The sequence below is a fragment of the Canis lupus genome, chromosome 8 (genome assembly GCF_011100685.1).
Source record: "Canis lupus familiaris isolate Mischka breed German Shepherd chromosome 8, alternate assembly UU_Cfam_GSD_1.0, whole genome shotgun sequence".
Taxonomy (NCBI): Eukaryota; Metazoa; Chordata; class Mammalia; order Carnivora; family Canidae; genus Canis; species Canis lupus.
In genome coordinates, this window is record NC_049229.1 from 48,486,890 (window position 1) to 48,496,471 (window position 9,582).

At 46.2% G+C, this 9,582-nt stretch overlaps 1 protein-coding gene across 3 annotated transcripts; it reads left to right on the forward strand.

Annotated features, from left to right (window-relative positions):
- Positions 1-1,029: 1,029 nt before the first annotated feature.
- On the forward strand, positions 1,030-9,373 carry ZC2HC1C (zinc finger C2HC-type containing 1C). 3 transcript variants are annotated; one of them, XM_038545300.1, is made up of 3 exons: positions 1,030-1,117; positions 2,022-3,366; positions 8,827-9,373. In XM_038545300.1, the coding sequence occupies exons 2-3, from the start codon at positions 2,041-2,043 to the stop codon at positions 9,088-9,090; spliced, it is 1,590 nt and encodes a 529-aa protein (XP_038401228.1). In that variant the 5' UTR covers positions 1,030-1,117; positions 2,022-2,040; the 3' UTR covers positions 9,091-9,373. The 3 variants fall into 3 exon arrangements, with proteins under 3 accessions (XP_038401228.1, XP_038401227.1, XP_038401226.1); XM_038545299.1 differs by having other exon boundaries at positions 1,046-1,180; XM_038545298.1 differs by lacking the exon at positions 1,030-1,117 and adding an exon at positions 1,262-1,931.
- Positions 9,374-9,582: the final 209 nt, after the last annotated feature.

Here is a 9,582-nt window from a genome sequence, read left to right on the forward strand (position 1 = left end):
CTGGGCAATTCAGCCAGACTGGAGGGGAGCTGCAGGAGTTGATGACAGGCAGGCCAGATGCTGACATAATTAGGGCCTGGAGTGTAGCGGGAAATGTCTGAAACTGCAGAGAGAGAAGGCAGTTGAGTCAGCTATGAAAGAAAATAAGGAATCAAAGGACTGGCCCGGAGGAGGGCCCACCAAGGAATGTCTCTGTAACATGTAAAGCTGTAATAATGACATGCTGAAGCATCAACACCGACTACTGCTGTCCATTTTATGTCCCAAGTGCATGAATCTTTTTGAGTAGTTACAGGAAAAAAGTAAACCGCCTGTTCCAAACATCTTACACAAACGAACTAAAGCATGAAGACAAATAAACCCCTTTCTAATGTTAACAAGTCACAGAATGTCGTTCAGCGCTGAGGACCAGGTTACACCGATCATTTTCAATCCGGTAGTTAACTTTATTATCGTTACACTTGGCTGAGTCACCGTTGGGCCTCACGAAGAGACGGGCCAGGGTTACCACGTGAGAGCAAAACATCATATCAAAATAATTAGATTGGCTACGAAAACTACCTCGGAAAAGACCCTGGGCGGCACAACTTCGCCGAGCAGCTGACGTCCGACCGCAAGCTCCCAACTGCGGGCTGGGACGGGCGGGAGGGGCCGCACACCCGGGGCCCGCACGGGGCAGCCGAGCGCGCTGAGCAAGGCGACCAGCAGGCCCCCTGCCGCCGGCCGGGCGGACGCCGCAGGCCTGCACCGCGACTCCCGGGCCCTTCCCGGGGCTCCGACTCTTGCCAGAGAAGGGCACGCCCCAGGGGCTGGGAGCATCGTTCTCAGAAAAACACACGTTCTTTGATGGAGCCCCAGAAACGCCTCTCCCGCCCCCTCTCCCGTTCCCCAAGGGCAGGGCGGGACGGAGCCACGGAGTCGGCGGGACACCGGGTCAAGGGACACTCGCCCTGGCCACACCCCCGTCGCGGGCGCCTCGGGGCCGTGCGCGGGGCTGGGTGCGCACGCGCTCGCGTCTCCAGGCAACGGGAACAACAAAGGCCCGCGCAGAGCGCCTGCGCGGCGGGCGGTTGAGGCTCGGCCCGGGGGCGGTCGGGGGTGGAAAGCTAAGTCTTGGGTGGGTTTATTTATTTATTTTTTTTCTTTTCCCCTGAGCAGGAACGGTCCGCCAGAGCCTCAGGTAGGCGTAAGCAGACGAGGGGAGCAGACGTAGGGTCAGCGCCTCGCCTCCCAAGGGCGGCCGCATGGGCAGAAGAGCGAGGGCTGTGTTCCCCAAGCGGAGGCCCCAGCGGGGGCGCCCCTGCTGCGGACTCTGGGGCGGTGCGTGAGCTCAGCACCCGTGCGGCGGGCGGCGCGGCGGCCGGGTCAGGTGGCCTCCAGCTCTCAGGTTACGATCCGCGCCGTGGGGATCCTGGGTGCGGGTGTGACGGCCGGGCACCTGCGGCCGGCCCGGGCGGCTCGAGTGTCCTCTGGAGTCCAGCAGCGGGGAAGCCCTGAGAGCGCCTTGTGCGGGCCACCTACCTCCGAGCCGCAGTTTGCTCACCTGTGACACCGTAGGCCCGGACTCAGAGTCCTAAGGTCTTGTAACTCTGAGCGAAACTTCAGTGGATAGGTGAAGAAGCCAGCCAGCAAGGGAAAGTTGCTGGTCCTGTGTCACAGGCCTAAAGCCTGACTTTGAGTCCGACAGCCCTTTCCAGTAAATCTTTCCACCACCTAAGGAGTCTCCTGTGTATGGCAGGAGCATCGCTGTGTATGGCAGAGGCTGGTACTGGAATAAAGCGAGGTGGCGGGAACACCCGTGTCACATTCGTTTTTCTGTCCTCAAGATCTAATAGGCACCCACAGGAAATAATAAGCATTCACCAAATCCTTACTGAAGGAAAGTTCTGGCAGACCCAGCACCACTGTCCCTAAAAAGTTCAAGAGAATAGGTAGGACAAATGTATAAACTGTTTACTTTAGTAGCCGGGGGTAACCTCAGAAAACCTCCTCACAATATATCTGGTTTAAATCTCCCCTAGGCTTCAGTCCGGTCCCTGAATGGCTGGCCTCCAGTTGGCACCACCTCTGCCTGTGGGCGTTATGCTTCCATATAATGAAAGGGAAGCTCCAGGGCTCCTCTCAGCTAAGCAAGAGCCCTATGAAAAAGGTGACTCTTCTCAGCGGTCCTCCATGGGGCACCTGAGGAACAATTTCCAGCAGAAGCTTTTGAGCAACAAAGAGCTGACGCTGGATAATCTCTACACTCACTCCAAATGGAACGCCTGCACAAAAGCTGGGAGCTGCTCCTATCCCCACTGTGTTGGAATCAGCCAGCAAGATTCAAGAAGCGATTCCCAAGGCCAAGCAAAGGGTTCGTTTTACTCAGCAAATTCTCAGTCCTGGTATCCCAAAGCAAATAATCAGGAATTCATCCCCTTTACGAAGAAGCGAGTTGGGGTAGACCGGGCATACCCGCTGAAACCCGTGTTCCATAGGAAGTCTCACAGTACAAGTGAAGCTGGCATTGATGGGGACCAGGATGTCTCTCCGAGACCCCCTGAACCAAGAGAGTTTCCATACAGCAGCTTTGGTTCAAGGAACTGGGTGAATGCATCTGTGCTCCATGCCATTGCTGCCACACAGGAGGAGAGAGCCATGGCAAACCCCAACAGGACCGAATGGATGCAGATCCAAAGACTAGAAGCTGCAGGGGAGAGCTTACAAGAGGAAATCCGGAGAAAAGAAACCCTCCTTAGGGAAAAGCTGAAGAAGACAGAGGAGGAACTCCGAAGGATCCAGAAAGAAAAGGAACAGGCTAAGGAAAATGAAAAAAGAGAGCTACAGAGAATGACACTCCCCAGGAGGAGAATTAAAGGTAATAGCAACACCACATACAAACCTACCTTCTCCCCAGAATTCGGGTCTGAGGAGGTCTTCAGTAGAGACAGGGGAGAAGATGAACTTTGGGGACAGTCTCAAGAAAATTCTGGTCCATTCCAGTTCTCTGATTACGGAATACAGAAGCTCAAAAGGGAAAGACTGGTGGCAAGCAATAACAGAATCCGAGACCTAGTCTCAGAGTCATCAAAGGAGTTTTCTCAGTCTTCAGAAGGGCCTGGCAGTGTTTTGTGGGGATCCACCAGCAATTCTAGTTTGTCTAGGGGACCAGACTCTTCGGTTTCCAGCTGTTCCACTGAAGACCCCAAACTTGGCGAATGTAGCCACTGTGGACGCAAGTTTCTCTTGGTCAGACTGGAGAGACACTCCAACGTCTGCAGCAGGATGCAGGGTTCCAAGAGGAAAGTGTTTGACTCCTCCAGGGCCCGGGCCAAGGGCACAGAACTAGAGCAGTACCTGAACTGGAAGGGGCCAGCCCCAGTCAAGGTAAAAAGGCCAGGGCCTTATGGATTTGACTTTGGGGATCATTATAAAAGGATGCTAAATCAGTTTTCTTTAGAAAAAAACTCATGTGTCATACAGGGAGAAAGAACATTTATTGATTACTGTGTGCCAGTCACTGTGATAGGAGTTTATCATAAGATCCTCAGCACAACCCTGTGAGGGTTTCGTTGTCTCTTATCAATTCAAAGATCAAATCTCAGAGAGTTTAATTTGCTTGAAATCACAAACAGTTTTGAATGGCAGAGTCAGCATATATGGGGTGCCTGGGTGGCAGTTAAGCGTCAGTTAAGCATCCAACTCTTGATTTGGGCTCAGGTCAGATCTCAGGGTTCTGGGATTAAGCCCCACGTTGGGCTCCTGCATCAGGCTCCAGCCCCATATCAGGCTCTGCTCTCCGTGGGGAATTTCTTTGAGGATTCTCTCTTCCTCTCCTTCTGCCCCTCACACCACTTGCCCATGTGCTCTCTCAAACAAGAGTCAGCATATAAATCTGGGTTAGAAGCACTGCAAAAAATCCAGGCTTAAAAATATATGTCCTATTGATTATAAAAGTAATAAATGTTGGGGCACCTGGGTGGCTTAGTTGGTTAAGCATCTGCCTTCAGCTCAGGTCATGATCCCAGGGCCCTGGGATCGAGTCCCACGTAGGGGCTCCCTGCTCAGCAGGGAGTCTGCTCCCTCTGCCTGCTGCTCCTCCCCACCCGTGTTTGCTCTCTCTCAAATAAAATCTTTAAACAAATAAAAGCAAAAGTAATAAATGGTTACTGTAGAAAATTAAAAAGATTTGAAAAATACAAAGAAAAAAATGATGCAGCATTTCACCCCTGGGAGAGAGTTCCTTGCTCTCTGCAATATACACTGCCACCTCCCAAGATTAAGATTTGTTACAACTCCTATAGCCTGATCTACTTTTTCAAGAGTAGCTCAGTTCTGATATATCTTCTTAGTAAATACGTGAAACTCAAGTTTGCAATCCTTGTTCTCCCCATTCAGAGTGTAAACACCTTAAAAGGTAAAGGACTTGATTTTTGGTTAACATTCCAGCTGCAGAAAAACTAAGTTGTAAAAAGGCTGTGAGACACTTGCATGGTATTAATACCATACCCAAGTTTAGGGGTATTTCACAGGCATAGTTGGACAGTCAGATCTGGAGATTGTCTCATGAATAAGCCTACCACCCTGTCAAGGTTATGCCTCTTGGTTTGTAAATGAGTGCTTTTCAAAGTGTGGCATACTGGCAAACATTTTTTATTTTAGTAGTTTTACTGTGTATTAGAAAAATATAACAACATATGAAGCCTGTAGTTTTAAAAATCATGAACTTAAAAATATTAAGTAATTTATCTTAAGGGGGATAAAGTGAAAGTGATATGCAAATGATCAAAGTTTGGAAAAGCCTAGACCACATGATCTCAAAGCCCCATTCGACTCTAATTTTCTAACAAAATAGGAGAGCATATTCTGTTTTCATTTCTTTCCACCCCTCCCTATGCTGTGCTAGCACTTGTTGTCCGCTATGCACGTTACAGTTTATGCATGTATTTACTGGGGCCTTTAAAAACTCAAATTTATGTGGTGGCTGTTACAAGAAGTCAATTGCAGTTACTCCTTTCAGTATAGTTTGGAAGATCACCACAGAAAAGTCCCTTCTGGGTTCAGAGATAATCTGCCCAAAGTCTAGTTTCCGACAAGAAGTCAACATTTTGCTCTTGCAGATAATGATATGATCACCAGTTCCGGTTCTTTCCTGTTTTCTTTCTGGTCAACCCAGTAATCCACTGGGGTCTTCTCTATCCCACTATAGTGGTTGTTTCTGGCAGGCATCTAAAAGACTCTTGTGTTTCTTAAATTCCTAAATACAGTAGCAGTGAAGCAAAAGAATTGGGTTTCTGAGATCAGATACCCTAGCTTTGTGGAAACTAGTTTTGCAGGGAATATGTTGCATTGAGGATCTGAAGCAGAAAGGATCTGGATAGGGGACCTGGGTGGCTCAGTCAGTTAAGCATCTGCCTTCAGCTTAGGTCATGATTCCAGAATCCGGGGATGGAGACCCACATCAGGCTCCCTGCTCAGTGGAAAGCCTGCTTCTCCCTCTCCCTCTGCCCTTCCCCTCATTTGTGCTCTCTGACTCTATCTCTCTGTCAAATAAATAAAAGATTAAAAAAAAAAGGAAGAAAGGAAGGAAGCATTTGAGTACAGGGACTATATCTTTGTGCTTTGTGATTAATAGGTGTTAATTGAATAAAATTTCAATATGAATTATGAATATGAAGTAACCATTATATAGTCAAGGAACTTTCTCCTAACTCTTTTAAATGTTCCTGGGTCCTGTCTCCAACACACAGATTTTCTTGCCTTCTTGTCTGTTTCAGTAAGACTCTCCTGAAGGATCCTTTTCCTTTGATAATATCTCTTCCTGTCATTTATCATTAATGATATCAGATCACCAAGCAGCTACTTAACTCCTTTTTTCTTTTTTAAAAAATTAATTTTAGGGGCACCTGGGTGGCTCAGTTGGTTATATGTCTGTCTTCCCCGAGTCCCAGGATTGAGCCCCACATCTGGCTCCCAAGTCTGCTTCTCTCTCGGCCCCTCACCCTATGCGTGCTCTCTCTCCTCTCTCTTTATAAGTAAATAATCTTAAAGTTAATTTTATATTAATCTAAATAATATTTGAATACATTTAAAAAATCATGTACTAAGTGACCTATAAGGCAGTAAGTAGGATCCTGCTTCACCCTTCTCCATCCTCATCTGGCCCCCAGTGGCAGCCTTCATTCAGTTCCTGATCGATTACTCTTCTGGTATGCATTTCCATATCTCTCAATAATATGCTTATTTTCTTGATTAACCAGTTTTACACATTATCCGTTGATTTCCTTCTATGAATGCTGTGGGTTAAGCTCTCTTTCACATCTCCTTTCCTTTTACTTTTCTCCTTCTCTTCTTCCATTGAAATGGAATCACAACTTTGGATTAAAGCAGCAGTCAGCTTTTACTTATAATAACCATGTAAATTTTGTTCACCGATGAGTGAACAAATTCTGCCTCTGCCCACGTGTACCTGGAATTAATAGTTGACTCAGGTTTTTATTTGCTTGGTTCCCTACATACCTGTCTCTAATTTTTTTCCCCTAAATGATTCATCTGATGTCAGATACCTAGTAGTGTTTTTATAAGTGCACTAATACTTAATCCATCAGTTTGATTTTTTTTTTTTTTTAATTCTGGAAACTTTCCTCCCACTACTCTTTTTCCTCCTGCACCAGTCTGGACTGTTTATTCTCTAGGTCTAGTGTAGACTTGTTGTGTTGGGACTTCTTTTTTTTACTTCTTTTCTGTATCGGGTCCTATTTCCAGCTTCTTATGTTTTCCTTTTTCTTGCTTTATTCCTTGATTTGCTGAAGCTTTCAAGAAACGTGCATGGGAGGCATATTTTTTGTCTCAAAATGAATGAAAATATCCATACAACAACCTTATAGTTGATTTGACTAGGTATAGAATTCTAGGTAGATAATGATTTTCAGGGGATCCCTGGGTAGCTCAGAGGTTTAGCGCCTGCCTTCGGCCCAGGGTGTGATCCTGGAGTCCCAGGATGGAGTCCCAGGATCCAGTCCTACGATCAAGTCCCGCATCGGGCTCCCTTCATGGAGCCTGCTTCTCCCTCTATCTGTGTCTCTGCCTCTCTCTCATGAATAAATAAATAAAATCTTTTTAAAAAGAAAAAATGATTTTCTATTAGAACTTTTTTTTTTTTTTAAGATTTTATTTATTTATTCATGAGAGACAGAGAGACAGAGAGAGAGGTAGAGACACAGGCAGAGGGAGAAGCAGGCTCCATGCAGGGAGCCTGATGTGGGACTCAATCCCAGGGCTCCAGGATCACACCCTGGACTGAAGGCGGCGCTAAACTGCTGAGCCACCTGGGCCGCCCTCTGTTAGAATTTTTAAGGCATTTTCCCACTAGCTTTTAGCATCGTGTTACCGTTGAGAAATCTGATGCCATTTTGCTTCCTGCGCCACTATATGAAGCTTCTCTTGGTGTTTCTTTTTCTGAAAGCTTACAGGATTCACTCTTTATTCTGAAATTCCAAAATTTTTCAATGATTGTGTTGGAATCTTGGTAGGCTATTCAATTTCAAGACAGTGACCTTAATTCTAGGAATGTTTATTGTATTATTTATTTAATAATTTCCTCCTTTGCTTTTTCTGTTCTTTTTGGAACTCCTTTTTGTCAGGTGCTGGACTTCCTGGATTGACTTTCTAATTTCCTAATCTTTTCTACTTCCCATCTTGATCTTTTTTTCCCATTCTAATTTTCTTGACATTTTAAACACTGCTATTTTTATTTTTAGCTATGTTTTTTTTTAAGTGGTCTTTTTAAAAATAAAGATATTTATTTGTTCATTTATTTATGAGACAGAGTATAAGCACATAATCAGGAGAAGCAGAAGGAGAGGAACAAGTTGACTGTGCTGAGCGTGGAGCCTGATGTGAGGCTCAATCCCATGACCCCAAGATCATGACCTGAGTCAAATTCAAGAGTCAGATGCTCAACCAACTGAGCCACCTAGGCGCCCCTTAGTTATCACAGTTTTAATTTATAATAGTTCTTTCTGGCTTTCTGGTTTTAAGTTTTCTTCTACTTGCCTTGTTGCTGCTTCCTGAGAGTGAGTGAGAGAGAGAGAGAGAGAGAGAGAGAGAGAGAGAAAGAGAATTCATGTACCTGTTTTGGTTTTTTTCTTGTTAGAGCTTTACTCAAATATTTGGTGACCCCAGGCTGTCCATTCATAGTTAAGCTTAAGTGAGGCTTGTTGATTAAAGGCCTCAAATAGTGAACCTTTTCACTGGGGTCATGCAGGGCCAGCATCTAATGGCTTTTCTCTTGACTGCTTGGTGCAACCAGAGAACTCTTGTCTCCTGTGAGGGTGCCAATGTGTTTGATATCCTGGGAGCTGAGTTGATTCCTCGGCTCCCAGGATATCAAACAGTTCCATAATTTATCATGTATACTTGCACTTAATCCCAATTTTCAGCTTCAGTATTAACCTTGTTCTCTATTATGTCTGGACTTCCTGCGTGTGAAACCTGTCTGGTTCAGTTTCTACAGAGAATAGACCTCTGTTCTCCTGTGAGACTGCTGGAAGTGACAGACTCTTGGATGTGCAAGATGGGACGGGGCCCCAGGGATCCAATTTATTCTCAGCCCCACACCTCTCCCCTGCCTCTACCTGTAAACACCAAGCCTCCCAGTACCATCCCCCCTGGCAGGCCCTTAGCTTAGTGCCTCCACTCTGGCAAGTCAGCTCTGTTGCTCCTGTCCTGTTCTCTCTGACCTTAGGGAGAGCATCCTTTACATTTCCTTACTGTCATTCTGATGAAGACTCAGAAGGAGATGTGGTAAATGCCAAGTCAAATAATCAGTCTTCCTCCTACTTACAGGCTGAACCTCCTCAGAAGAGCAACTGGAGACAGAAGCATGAGTCTTTCATCCGTACTCTCCGTCAGGCCCGAGAGGTCCAGCAGGTAATTGCCAAAGGTGGAAACCCCTCAGACTTGCCACCCATTCTACCTGCAGAAAATCCAGATTATATTCAGTGTCCACACTGCAGCCGCCACTTTGCTCCCAAGGTGGCTGAGCGCCACATTCCCAAGTGTAAGACCATTAAGAATCGGCCCCCACCTCCAAGGAAGCATTACAGTTGAACAGACAACAGTGGAAGTCTCAGAAGGCTCTGCTTCTCTTCAGCAGTAAATGGGAGAATAATTTGATACAAACCAGAACTAAAACCTTTACATCTCCCACATCTGCCTGCAGAACTTAAATCAGTGAAGAGACTCATTGCTAAGCAGCAGGAAGCAAAAGGAAGCTTCGGCTTCCCACTAAATTACCATGTTGGGCTGGTGTGCCTTTCTATTGCCCTCAGAACTGGTGGGTGAAGACACTTGAGAGTAGCAAGTGGGCTATATTAAATCTCTCTTCTCGCAAGCCTGACTTGTGGTCTGTGCTAGTTAAGTGCCTGCATTTGCTGTGCCTTCTTGCCATTGCCTCTGCATGTATGTTTGTGGTTCCTGTTCATGCTTCTTGCTCTTGCAGGAAGTTGGTTCATTAGATTAAGTTGGTGTCAGAAGATCATGATCACCTAGGTGGTATCTCTTATAAAAGATAATACAATTTTGCTGTAAGGCAAATGGAAG